The sequence below is a fragment of the Coregonus clupeaformis genome, chromosome 26, assembly GCF_020615455.1.
Source record: "Coregonus clupeaformis isolate EN_2021a chromosome 26, ASM2061545v1, whole genome shotgun sequence".
NCBI classification, from domain to species: Eukaryota; Metazoa; Chordata; class Actinopteri; order Salmoniformes; family Salmonidae; genus Coregonus; species Coregonus clupeaformis.
In genome coordinates, this window is record NC_059217.1 from 39,560,373 (window position 1) to 39,573,894 (window position 13,522).

The following is a 13,522-nucleotide window of genomic DNA, read 5'->3' on the forward strand; positions in this document are numbered from 1 at the left end:
TGTCTGTGTGCATGCACTTACGCGCTTTCGTCATACGTGACGTAACGTTGAACGTAACTAAGACAATGGCGGCTATCAGCGTCTATGTTGCGACCTGCAGTGTGGCGTTATTTTATGTTTTTAATTTGTAGACTTAGTTTACAAACATTCTGCAAACATTCTGCTTTGGACTGATCTTCGGTTTTGGACTGATCTTGTTGATCGTGTACATACCCGCTACGAACGGACTAAATAATGAAAACGCTGCTGGCAGAGAGGTGGAGCCGGCCACCTTCACCCTGGTCAGAGCGGACCGCGATCCTGGTAAGAGAGCGACTGTACCCCGACATTGAACTGCTTTCTGTGTCATTGAACCTTACTATTGTTGATAAAACAAGTTTACTGGAGAACGGAGAAAAAGTAGAGACTTTTGGACAAGGTGGATAATTGTATAATATAAGGCAGTTTATTCAGAGGTAAAGATATCTGCAATCGCGTTCACGGACCCGTTCGTCAAACTCTTAGGGAGCTATAAATCAAGCCCCATTACTTACCATATCAGATAAGAGAAATTGCTGCAGCTACATATATTTTACATCCTGGCCCTACATAGTTCACTATTTGCATCACTTACCAAAATATTACATGTGGTCATATATGCTTGGAAAGTGGAGATGCCATAGAACGTCAAAAAAGTAAACATTGCTGGAGACACATTGCGTTTGCTAGCGAAGAGATTTGTTGTGGCAAATGAACTTGGGCTGGGAATTGCCAGGAACCTCACGATAAGATATATGCATCAGCATTGCGAGTCTCATGATTCTATACGTATTGCGATTCGATACTGTGATTTTATTGCGCACCATATGTCTGTTGCAGAGGGATCAGAAAGCCATGAGAACGAGTTTTTATCAGTCATGGAAATAAAAGTGCTGAAAACAAATTGGCTCCCAATGTGAAAAGATTGAGAACAAGCTATGAAGGAACAATAATGGTGTTTTGGTGCAGGTACAGCCAACTAGCGCTAAAATATTGCGATATTGTCAATACAGTATATCGTAAAGTATCACTATGTAACTCGATTTCTTTCACCCCAATCCCTCAAATTAACGGTAAATAACTGAATTGTTTGCCCCACATTTAGCTAAGATGATTAGCTAGCCAGCTAAAATGTTTTATTTAGTTAGCAGTCGCATCTACAATAGTTTACTGTCAATAACATGTCTCCAAAAATGACGTGGTGTCTCCAATTGTGTTGACATTTTACAATTGCAATGCGCATCCATGAGTATCCACTTTCTGTAGCTCAGCTGGTAGAGCATGGTGCTTGTAACGCCAAGGTAGTGGGTTCGATCCCCGGGACCACCCATACACAAAAATGTATGCACGCATGACTGTAAGTCGCTTTGGATAAAAGCGTCTGCTAAATGGCATATTATTATTATTATTATTATTATCTGAAGAGAGCCCCGAAACATTGTGTGCAGACATTTTATGCAATAAATGAAGTAGGTTCAATCTAGTAGTTCTGATCTTCTGATTGGTCCTGATGAGTTGGGCGAGGTCCCCTCCAGGCTACTGTCACTGTTGCATTGGCTCTGAGTCGGGTTCTCTGTCTTCAAATGTTCAGCCTAAGAGAGGGGATTTTTGTGTGTGTGTGTGTGTGTGTGTGTGTGTTTAACAGTGATGATGTGTGTGTGTGTGTGTGTTTAACAGTGATGATGTGTGTGTGTGTGTGTGTTTGTGTGTGTGTGTGTCCTCAGAGCAAGAACTCGTGAGTTGGAAGAACTGAGAGGCCTATGGCGTGGGTGTTGTCCTTGGCCACCTGCTGACAAGGCTGACAAGATAGGACCCTTTTGTCCATTGTTATTGGATAGGAACATAACTTATAACCAGCTCCTGACCTAAATAGATCTTAGCACAACATTTTACTCAACATATCATATTCCATATTCACTATAACAAATATATTTACTACGACATTAGCAAGAACCGCCACATCCTCAGCCGGCTAATCCAGTGTGTGAAGTTTTGCGGAGTGTTTGAGTTAGCTTTGCGAGGCAAAGATGAAACTGAGGGCTCCACCAACCCTGGTAAGCCAACACTTTTGAGATCAGTCAATAAATGCTTCTGGTATTGACTTATATGCTGCCCCTGTCTTCATGTTGTTGCTGGACATATCTTTTTTTAAATGTGTGTAGGTCACCTAAATCATCAGAAAAATTGCCCCTCCTGAGAATTTTTTCAGGAGCCGCCACTGCTCAGGAAAGAGGATAGTCAAAGCATGGCCGGCTCCAGGCATCAGCAACGTAAGCGGTCGCTTAGGGTCCCCAACCAATTATTATTTATTTATTTATAAAAAAATTGGGGGGAACTCAGTTGGGTCTCAACTTACTATTGAGAGTTAGAATAATGGAATACACCAGGTGCAATTTCGAAATGTGGTTGTGGATCAGCAGTTTCTCTCTTGTTATATCAGTCACTGACAGTCACTCAATTAGCCATGTCGGCTAACAAGTTTTTGATTGGTAGTTAGTCTAGCCAGCTATCTAAACTTGTAGTAATCATGGCTGAATACCGACCTGTCACGCAGGGCACGTGCCCAGGGGCCCTGACCTCCAGAGGGCCTCCATTGATTTTGTTAGTCATTTACACTCATATCATATTAACATGGCATAAGTCATTACAAAATGTGTAGCATTGCAGAAAATGTGCTTTAAAACTGCAAAAAAGTCTCTCCACCCCATGGCACAATCTGTAGATTGCAGGAAATTAGTTGTAAAACTGCAACAACAAAAATAATAATAAATAATAATAATATGCCATTTAGCAGACGCTTTTATCCAAAGCGACTTACAGTCATGCGTGCATACATTTTTGTGTATGGGTGGTCCCGGGGATCGAACCCACTACCTTGGCGTTACAAGCGCCGTGCTCTACCAGCTGAGCTACAGAGGACCACGAAAGATATCAATACAAATATCTCTGTCCCATGGCACAAGTTATAGAATTGCACTAAACTTGTTTTAAAACTGCAAAATTTTCTCTATGCCCATTGGCAAAATGTGTAGAATTGCAGGAGCCATTTTTATCTCAATGTCAAATCATTTCTGGGTAACAATTAAGTTGTCACACCCTGGCTATGGGACTCTAGTTGTTGAGCCAGGGTGTGTTTGTTCTATGTGGTGTGTTTCTATGTTGGGGGTTCTGGTTTGTTGTTTTCTATGTTTGCCTTAGTGACTCCCAATCAGAGGCAACGAGTGTCAGCTGTTGGCTGGTTGTCTCTGATTGGGAGCCATATTTAACTGTCTGTTTTTCACTTTGTGTTTGTGGGTTTTTGTTCCGTGTTGGTCATTGTTACCAAGGACGTCACGAGTCGTTTGTTGTTTTGTTTCGTGCTTTATTAAATAAAGTAACATGTTCGTTCATCACGCTGCGCATTGGTCTACTTCTCTCCCTGACGATCGTGACATAAGTACCTTACGGTACCTTACTCAGCCACCCAAGTCATAGACTGTGCTCTCTACTACCGCACGGCAAGCGGTACCGGAACGCCAAGTCTGGGACCAAAAGTCTCCTGAACAGCTTCTACCGCCAAGCAAAAAGACTGCTGAACAGTTAATCAAATGGCTACCTGGACTACTATTTGCATTGACCCCCTTTGTATTTTTGTTTTGTTTTATTGCACTGGCTCCATGTGCACACTCACTGGACTCATTTTTTACATTTACATTTTAGTCATTTAGCAGATGCTCTTATCCAGAGCGACTTACAGTTACTGAGTGCATACATAATTTTTTATTTTTTCATACTGGCCCTCCGTGGGAATCGAACCCACAACCCTGGCGTTGCAAACACCATGCTCTACCAACTGAGCCACATCCCTGCCGGCCATTCCCTCCCCTACCCTGGATGACGCTGGGCCAATTGTGCGCCGCCTCATGGGTCTCCCGGTCGCGGCCGGCTACGACAGAGCCTGGACTCCTTGTATATAGCCTCGGTATTGTTATTTTATTGTTTTACTATTTCCCTTTTTTATTTGGCAAATTGTTCTTACTTTTAAACTCTGCATTGTTGGGAAAAGGGCTCTTAAGTAAGTAAGTCTACACCTGTTGTATTCAGTGCATGTGACAAATGAAATTTGATTTGATTTTGATTGTTTTCAATAAAAATTGCCAAAAAGAAACCAAAATTGCTTCTTAGCAAAAGAGCAATTTCTCAAGCAAGAATTTAGCTAGGACTGTCTGGGAGTGGTCTGAGTGGGGGAGGGGAAAACAGAAAACTAGCTGTTATTGGCAGAGAGGTTTGGAACTCTCTTTCTTATTGGTCTATTAACACATTTCCCACCTGGGGATGTCACCAGGCAGGCCTAAACTCCATCCCACCAAAACAGTTTGACATTTCAGGCGGTCTATTCAAACAGTTCTTACACTATCATCATTTTCACAATTTCACAGTATTACAGTGTATTCCATCCTCATAGTATGGAAATATATATAAAACAAAGGAAAATGCACTGGGCCTTTAAAACAAAAATGTTTCTCTCCACCGTCAAGAGGGGTGCCACTCAAATGTTTTGCCGTGATGTGGGGGGCCCCCTACCAAATCTAGCTTAGGGCCAAAAGCCAAAAGGCTAGAGCCGGCCCTGGGTTAAAGTATGGATCAGACCCCTATCCTACCATAAGATGCAGTATTAGCAACACTTATTACATCTGGCCCTGTAGTGTAGGCCTACTGTGACCACATTCATTTATCATTCATTTATCATTCATTAATTAAGACTCAATCACAACAAGAATCTATAGAGGGGATGAAATTGTGACAAGCAGTTGCATGTTGCTTGTTATTATTCACGTTACAGAGCAAGACGTGGAAATATTATTGATACTGTAGTTATGGTCAATGTGGAGCCTATATTTAGATTACAGGGCATGATACAGGGCATGACAGGGCAGTATATCAGGCCGACAGGGGGCCGGCAGCATCACTGACCATTACCATAAAGACTGACCTACTGGAGGAAACATTACCATGTTGAGGGGGGGGGATAAACCACTGGTGTCCACCCATCAGTATTTAATACTGTGTACTCCCTCATTTAATCTGCCATCGGCTTGCCATCCTCTCCCTCTCTCACAGCTGCTCTTCATTTTTCATCATTATTTTTCTCACAGGTGAGGATAATAGTGGAATCTTATAGTGTTCCAGCATCCATAATGTGCTCCTGTCTCTTGACTGCTTTGAAATGTATCTAGTATTGCAGCTGTTGGTTTCTGCACATTGTGAGATAATAAGATCACAGTAGAAGTGTGGTCCTGTATGGTTCAGTTGGTAGAGAACAGTGCTTGTTACACCAGGGTTGAGGGATCAATTCCTTTGGCCTCCCACATGAAAAATGTATGCATGTGTGACAGTTAAGTTGTTTTTGGGATATAAGTGTGGGAACAAATACATGTCTGTATCCTCACCTTTGTTTTTTTTATGTGATAGATGTTATTTGAAATTATTCATTATGTGCACATGATTGACAGATGTTAAGGAATTTGAATGTTTAATTGTTTTGCGTCACCAAATGTGAATCTAGCTATTTAGGAAGTATAGCTAGCTCAACAGTTTGAGCCTTCTTGGTCACTAGGAATATTTTACTTCGTAGGCAGATTGTATGTATCAGCCCAACATGATGCTCAAGGGAACCTTGTTACCTGGATGTTTTTGTTCTGCTATGGGTGTGCAATCTTTTCAAAAAAAAATCCCGAACAGGTAGTGTTCTAGATGTTGGGAATCTACAGAATTTAACTTTGTTAGCTAGCTAGTTATTTTGAAATGGTTTGGAGGAAACAACAACAAGTTGGAAGAAAAGCTACAAAAAATTAAGAAACACTTTAACTATCCCTTTAAAGAATCAACACTTTATCTATCCATAAGAGTGACTCAAAAATATTTGGTACTAATTGTGTATGGTAGTAAAATAAAAAGAAGAGTTGTAGCTATGTAGGTCAGCAGCTCAGAAATTAAGTAGATCATAATTTAGCATGCCAAATATCAGTTTAGATTTGTCTACCTCAGGGAAATATGAAACGATCATTGAGAATGTTTTTGGCATCTGAATAGGTTGAAATCCTATCTGTTAAATCATTAAAATGTTCCAAGTGGGAAGCAGCAATATGATACATGCTTGTGAATATCTCATATCTGCACGCTTATATCTGCAATGTGAAACTAGTTGGAAGGTGTTCTATTGCCAGTGTCTAGCTGCCAAATAATATGCTAAAATTGCAGATTGTCCAAATGTCCTGGATCAGCATATAAAATATATATATATACCCCAGTAAAGTGAACCAGGGTAGACTCCTACTTGCTGTGTAATTAAAGTGATCTCTACAGCCGTGGTCAAAAGTTTTGAGAATGACACAAATACAGTGGCTTGCGAAAGTATTCACCCCCCTTGGCATTTTTCCTATTTTGTTGCCTTACAATCTGGAATTAAAATAGATTTTTTGGGGGGGTTGTATCATTTGATTTACACAACATGCCTACCACTTTGAAGATGCAACATATTTTTTATTGTGAAACAAACATGAAATAAGACAAAAAAACAGAACATTTGAGCATGCATAACTATTCACCCCCCAAAAGTCAATACTTTGTAGAGCCACCTTTTACAGCAATTACAGCTGCAAGTCTCTTGGGGTATGTCTCTATAAGCTTGGCACATCTAGCCACTGGGATTTCTGCCCATTCTTCAAGGCAAAACTACTCCAGCTCCTTCAAGTTGGATGGGTTCCGCTGATGTACAGCAATCTTTAAGTCACACCACAGATTCTCAATTGGATTGAGGTCTGGGCTTTGACTAGGCCATTCCAAGACATTTAAATGTTTCCCCTTAAACCACATGAGTGTTGCTTTAGCAGTATGCTTAGGGTCATTGTCCTGCTGGAAGGTGAACCTCCATCCCAGTCTCAAATCTCTGGAAGACTGAAACAGGTTTCCCTCAATAATTTCCCTGTATTTAGGGCCATCCATCTTCCTTCAATTCTGACCAGTTTCCCAGTCCCTGCCGATGAAAAACATCCCCAGAGCATGATGCTGCCACCACCATGCTTCACTGTGGGGATGTTGTTCTCGGGGTGATGAGGGGTGTTGGGTTTGCTCTAGACATAGCATTTTCCTTGATGGCCAAAAAGCTCAATTTTAGTCTCATCTGACCAGAGTACGTTCTTCCATATGTTTGGGGAGTCTCCCACATGGCTTTTGGCGAACACCAAACATGTTTGCTTATTTTTTTCTTCAAGCAATGGCTTTCTTCTGGCCACTCTGTGGAGTGTACGGCTTAAAGTGTTCCTATGGACAGATACTCCAATCTCCGCTGTGGAGCTTTGCAGCTCCTTCAGGGTTATCTTTGGTCTCTTTGTTGCCTCTCTGATTAATGCCCTCATTGCCTGGTCTGTGAGTTTTGGTGGCGGCCCTCTCTTGGCAGGTTTGTTGAGGTGCCATATTCTTTCAATTTTTTTATGATGGATTTAATGGTGCTCCGTAGGATGTTCAAAGTTTCTGATATTTTTTTACAACCCAACCCTGTTCTGTACTTCTCCACAACTTTGTCCCTGACCTGTTTGGAGAGCTCCTTGGTCTTCATGGTGCCGCTTGCTTGGTGGTGCCCCTTGCTTAGTGGTGTTGCAGACTCTGGGACCTTTCAGAACAGGTGTATATATACTGAGATCATGTGACAGATCATGTGACACTTAGATTGCACACAGGTGGACTTTATTTAACTAATTATGTGACTTCTGAAGGTAATTGGTTGCACCAGATCTTATTTAGGGGCTTCATAGCAAAGGGGGTGAATACATATGCACGCACCATTTTTCCGTTATTTATTTTTTCGAATTTTTTGAAACAAGTTATTTTTTTCATTTCACTTCACCAATTTTGACTATTTTGTGTATGTCCATTACAGGAAAACCAAATAAAAATCCATTTAAATTACAGGTTGTAATGCAACATAATAGGAAAAACGCCAAGGGGGATGAATACTTTTGCAAGGCACTGTACTAATTTTCACAAAGTCTGCTGCCTCAGTTTTGATTATGACAATTTTTATATACTCCAGAATGTCATGAAGAGTGATCAGATGAATTGCAATTAATTGCAAAGTCCCTCTTTGCCATGAAAATGAACTTAATCCCCAATGCTGCCTATGACCCCAAGAACACCATCCCCACCGTCAAACATGGAGGTGGAAACATTATGCTTTGGGGGTGTTTTTCTGCTAAGAGGACAGGACAACTTCACTGCATCAAAGGGACGATGGACGGGGCCATGTACCGTCAAATCTTGGGTAAGAACCTCCTTCCCTCAGCCAGGGCATTGAAAATGGGTCGTGGATGGGTATTCCAGCATGACAATGACCCAAAACACACGGCCAAGGCAACAAAGGAGTGGCTCAAGAAGAAGCACATTAAGGTCCTGGAGTGGCCTAGCCAGTCTCCAGACCTTAATCCCATAGAAAATATGTGGAGGGAGCTGAAGGTTCGAGTTGCCAAATGTCAGCCTTGAAACCTTAATGACTTGGAGAAGATCTGCAAAGAGGAGTTGGACAAAATCCCTCCTGAGATGTGTGCAAACCTGGTGGCCAACTACAAGAAACGTCTGACCTCTGTGATTGCCAACAAGGGTTTTGCCACCAAGTACTAAGTCATGTTTTGCAGAGGGGTCAAAAACGTATTTCCCTAATTTAAAATGCAAATCAATTTATAACATTTTTGACATGCGTTTTTCTGGATTTTGTTGTTGTTATTCTGTCTCTCACTGTTCAAATAAACCTACCATTAAAATTATAGACTGATCATGTCTTTGTCAGTGGGCAAACATACAAAATCAGCAGGGGATCAAATACTTTTTTCCCTCACTGTAGATACATAATTATTACTGCTCTTCTGACTCTATCACAGTGCAACATACACATTTATAACAACACTTGTTCTGTCAAAGTTTTGAATCTTTTCATTTCTGTCTTATACAAGGTGTGAAAAAAAAATAAACAAGCAAGATGTCAGAGTAAGTATAATGTTAAATTTGTCTCAATAAATCCGAGAGGTGATCAATTGTCTGAGTGCATCTTGATCCTTTAATGTTTTCTACTTCTTCCTCTCACAGGAAAAAGATGACATCGAGTCGCAGGGGTCATCTGAAGGTAAATATACTGAACTAACCCAATTTCCCCCTCCAATATGAAAAACTGTTTTGTTCTTATTCTCCTTTGATTGAACATTTATCTATACAGGTAAGTCAATTAATAACCCATTCTTATTTGCAAAGATGACATGTCAAAAGTGCGAGCACAGCAGCGATATAAAATAACTTTCCTTATTTAATGAAATAACCACAAATGAACTATGTGTACGAATTATAGTGTAATATGTTTTCAAGACAAACACAAACGGCAGATAAACAGTAGCTGGCAGGTGCCTGAAGTTAACAGTAGCTGGCAGGTGCCTGACGTTAACAGTAGCTGGCAGGTGCCTGATGTTAACAGTAGCTGTCAGGTGCCTGACGTTAACAGTAGCTGGCAGGTGCCTGAAGTTAACAGTAGCTGGCAGGTGCCTGAAGTTAACAGTAGCTGGCAGGTGCCTGAAATTAACAGTAGCTGGCAGGTGCCTGAAGTTAACAGTAGCTGGCAGGTGCCTGAGGTTAACAGTAGCTGGCAGGTGCCTGAAGTTAACAGTAGCTGGCAGGTGCCTGAAGTTAACAGTAGCTGGCAGGTGCCTGAAGTTAACAGTAGCTGGCAGGTGCCTGAAGTTAACAGTAGCTGGCAGGTGCCTGAAGTTAACAGTAGCTGGCAGGTGCCTGAAGTTAACAGTAGCTGGCAGGTGCCTGAAGTTAACAGTAGCTGGCAGGTGCCTGAAGTTAACAGTAGCTGGCAGGTGCCTGAAGTTAACGTGCTTAGGCTGTCAATTATTAATTCAGACACTTAATACCACAAGGTTACTTTCTTGAATTTATAAGGAAATACAGTACATTTGAGAGTGTCTGAAATTGACACTAGGCCTAACCTTGCATTGGTGAGTCCTACATGTTTTTGCCTAGTCGTGGTCTGTGTTAGCTGCTCTGACACCTATTCTCCCCTTGGCCTCCAGAGCGTGATGCTCGCGATTGCCAAAGACCTGCTGGAGAAAGAAGCAGCAAGCTTGAAAACGACAAAGGCAGAGTATATGGCAGAAAGCTGCCCTGCTCCGGTAATGTCTGGGGGTCTTCCTGAGCTGCAGGTATTGTACCATTCTGACCAGTTCATTCTCATTTAGTCTGTTTTGAATACCTGACATATACAATGATCCATACAAACATACAATGGGTACCACAACATCCTAACCTAATTATCTTTCATGCTACATATTTGATTTTGCGATATGTGTTAAGGCTGCATTTGGATTTATTTGATTTGCTTAGAAATGAAAATGATTTGAATGAGATTGATCTGTGCCAAAAGCTGAAGAGACCATTAAGAGACTCACAGTGTTTCTCATTCAAATGATATGTGATGTGTTTGTGTGTCAACAGGAAATGGTTAAAAAGTTGGCTCAGACCATCGACAAGGTTGATGAGGATAGATATGATGCAGAGGCAAAAGTGAAGAAGGCAGACAAAGAGGTACAGTACATTGGATTCCATATTGTCCTCATCCTGTAAACATTTACCGCTGGTGTTGACTCACCCTCTTTACAGATCGAGGAGCTGAAGATGAAAGTGGTTGAGATCCAGGGCATAAAGAAGCCAGCTCTGAAGAAAGTGCGTATGTCTGCTGATGCTATGCTTGCAGCTCTGCTGGGCACCAAGCACAAGGCTTCCATGGATTTCAGAGCCAACTTGAAAGAAGTGAAGAAGGAGGTCAAAGAGGAGGTGGGTATTTGTGTGGAAACTTACAAAGCAGAGAATCCCAGTACCGTAGGAGTTGACGGCAGTTGTCCCGAATGTGCTCAGAACTTTGAGGAAAGGATCAGTTACATGTATTTCATATTATATCCTCAAACACTAAGAATGTCACATCATAAACTTTTTGTCATGCAGGAGGAAGTCGGTGACTGGCGTAAGAACGTTGATGAACAGGCTGGCATGGATGGCAGGAAGAAGAAGTTTGAGACCGCATAAAGGACTGAATTAGAGTAATTTTGTCAATCCATTTAACTTAAACGTATTTATGTCAATTGTAAAAAGCTATTGAAGAAAACCCATTTTACCTATGTCCAACATTCAATGCCAAAGTCCAGTAATTAATTAAATACTTTGAAGTAGACAGTATGTTTTGGTTACTTTTGATGTGTATATCTCTTGAACACAGTGGAGGCTGCTGAGGGGAGGACGGCTCAGGATTTTATTTCCTACAAACATTTCATCATAAATTTCAACATCATTAGAATATAATGTGTCAAACGAAATAACTTGATGAAAATACAATTAAATTAAAACATAGATTAAATTAACTCAATAACGATTGGCTTGATTTAGTTACACATTTTAGATGTGTGTTAATAATTACAATTTTTTTTTATATTGAATTAATCATTTCATAATTTAATAAAGAATATACTAAACAATTTACAATAATATAGTTATTATATAATATATATATACCACAAGATGTCAGTAGAGCACCTGTTCTCCTTTCCTCTCTCTCTCCTCTTTTTGATCTTCATTTATTTACCTAGGCAAGTCAGTTAAGAACAAATTCTTATTTACAATGACGGCCTACACTGGCCAAACCCGGACGACGCTGGGACAATTGTGCGCCGCCCTATGGGACTCCCAATCACGGCCGGTTGTGATATAGCCTGGAATCGAACCAGGGGGTCTGTAGTGGCACCTCAAGCACTGAGATGCAGTGCCTTAGACCGCTGCGCCACTCGGGAGCCCTCTCTCTCTCTCTTCTCTCCTCTCTCTCTCCCTTCTCCTCTCTCTTCTCTCCTCTCTCTCTTCTCTCCTCTCTCTCCCTTCTCTCCCCTCTCTCTCTTCTCTCCTCTCTTTCTCTCCTGTCTCTCCCTTCTCTCCTCTCATCTCTCTTTTCTCTCCTCTCTCTCTCTCTCTTCTCTCTCTCTCCCTTCTCTCCTCTCTCTCTTCTCTTCTCTCTCTCTTCTCTCCTCTCTCTTCTCTCCTCTCTCTCTCTCTCTCTCTCTCTCTCTCTCTCTCTCTCTTCTCTCCTCTCTCTCTTCTCTCCTCTCTCCTCTCTCTCTCTTCTCCTCTGTCTCTCTACTTTTATCTCTCCTCTCTCTCTCCATTTCCTCCTCTCTTTTCCTTCTCTCCTCTCTCTCCCCCTTCTCTCCTCTCTCTCCCCCTTCTCTCTCTTCTCTCTCCTCTCTCTCTTCTCTCCTCTCTCTCTTCTCTCTCCTCTCTCTTCCTTCTCTCCCCTCTCTCTCCCTTCTTTCCTCTCTCTCTCCCTTCTTTCCTCTCTCTCTATCCCTTCTCTCCTCTCTCTCTCTCTCCTCTCTCTCCTCTCTCTCCCTTCTCTCCCCTCTCTCTCCCTTCTCTCCTCTCTCTCTTCTCTCTCCTCTCTCTCTCTTCTCTCTCCTCTCTCCTCTCTCTCCCTTCTCTCCTCTCTCTCTCTCTCTCTCTCTCTCTCTCCCTTCTCTCCTCTCTCTCTCTCTCTCTCCCTTCTCTCCTCTCTCTCTTCTCTCCTCTCTCTTCTCTCCTCTCTCTTTCTCTCTTCTCTTCTCTCCTCTCTCTCCCTTCTCTCCTCTCTCTCTCCCTTCTCACCTCTCTCCCTTCTCCTTTTTCTCTTCCACTCTCCATCTTTCTCTCGCGCTCTCTTTCAATCTCTCGCTCCTTCTCCCCACCTATGTCCCCATCTCACCTTTGAGCAACGGAGGGCTGTTTGCTTGCACACTTTGTTCTCAGGAATTTGTCATTATTTGTAGATATTACATTTGCAGGTGTGTTACAATGAAAATGAAGTTAGTGCACTGGATTGAGGAACTCTTGTCCTGCAAATGGTGAGTAACACTTTTATCTCCTTTTAAAAAATCCTTCAAAAAATCGACAAGAAAGAAAAGTGTTCTGACAGTAATGACAAATACAGAAATTGTTAAACAATTGCACTGTTATGCAATTCATAGCATGGTTCCCTTGTTCAATTTGACAACCCCTTTTTCCCTGTTTTATTTTAAAGGTGCAATCTGCAATTTGTACTTCAATTTTCTTTTACTTTTAAGTTATTGATATATACCCATTGATTATTGAAAATTATAAACTGGGTGGTTCGAGCCCTGAATGCTGATTGGCTGACAAAACATTTATTTTTACTGCTCTAATTACGTTGGAAACCAGTTTAAAATAGCAATAAGGCACCTCGGAGGTTTGTGGTATATGGCAATATACCACGGCTAAGAGCTGTATCCAGGCACTCCACGTTGCGTCGTGCATAAGAACAGCCCTTAGCCGTGGTATATTGGCCATATACCACACCTCCACGGGCATTATTGTTTAAACATAACTTATAAATGCCTCATGAGCTTAGTTCAACTGTCGTTCACCATCAGCTTATTTTCCTCCAGAG

At 41.6% G+C, this 13,522-nt stretch overlaps 1 protein-coding gene across 1 annotated transcript; it reads left to right on the top strand.

Annotated features, from left to right (window-relative positions):
• The first annotated feature begins 5,077 nt into the window (after positions 1 to 5,077).
• On the top strand, positions 5,078 to 11,269 carry LOC121540571 (troponin I, fast skeletal muscle). The gene is made up of 7 exons (XM_041849543.1): positions 5,078 to 5,153; positions 9,003 to 9,036; positions 9,136 to 9,172; positions 10,116 to 10,244; positions 10,537 to 10,626; positions 10,702 to 10,875; positions 11,044 to 11,269. Exons 2-7 carry the CDS (start codon positions 9,029 to 9,031, stop codon positions 11,122 to 11,124), a joined length of 519 nt encoding a protein of 172 aa, XP_041705477.1. The 5' UTR covers positions 5,078 to 5,153; positions 9,003 to 9,028; the 3' UTR covers positions 11,125 to 11,269.
• The last annotated feature ends 2,253 nt before the right edge of the window (positions 11,270 to 13,522 follow it).

What these genes read in the sequence shown, in the direction of transcription:
- LOC121540571 (XM_041849543.1), top strand. An exon ending in GGGGTCTTCCTGAGCTGCAG is followed by an intron (nt 10,245 to 10,536) that starts GTATTGTACCAT and finishes GTGTGTCAACAG; the next exon opens with GAAATGGTTAAAAAGTTGGC. An exon ending in AGAAGGAGGTCAAAGAGGAG is followed by an intron (nt 10,876 to 11,043) that starts GTGGGTATTTGT and finishes TTTGTCATGCAG; the next exon opens with GAGGAAGTCGGTGACTGGCG.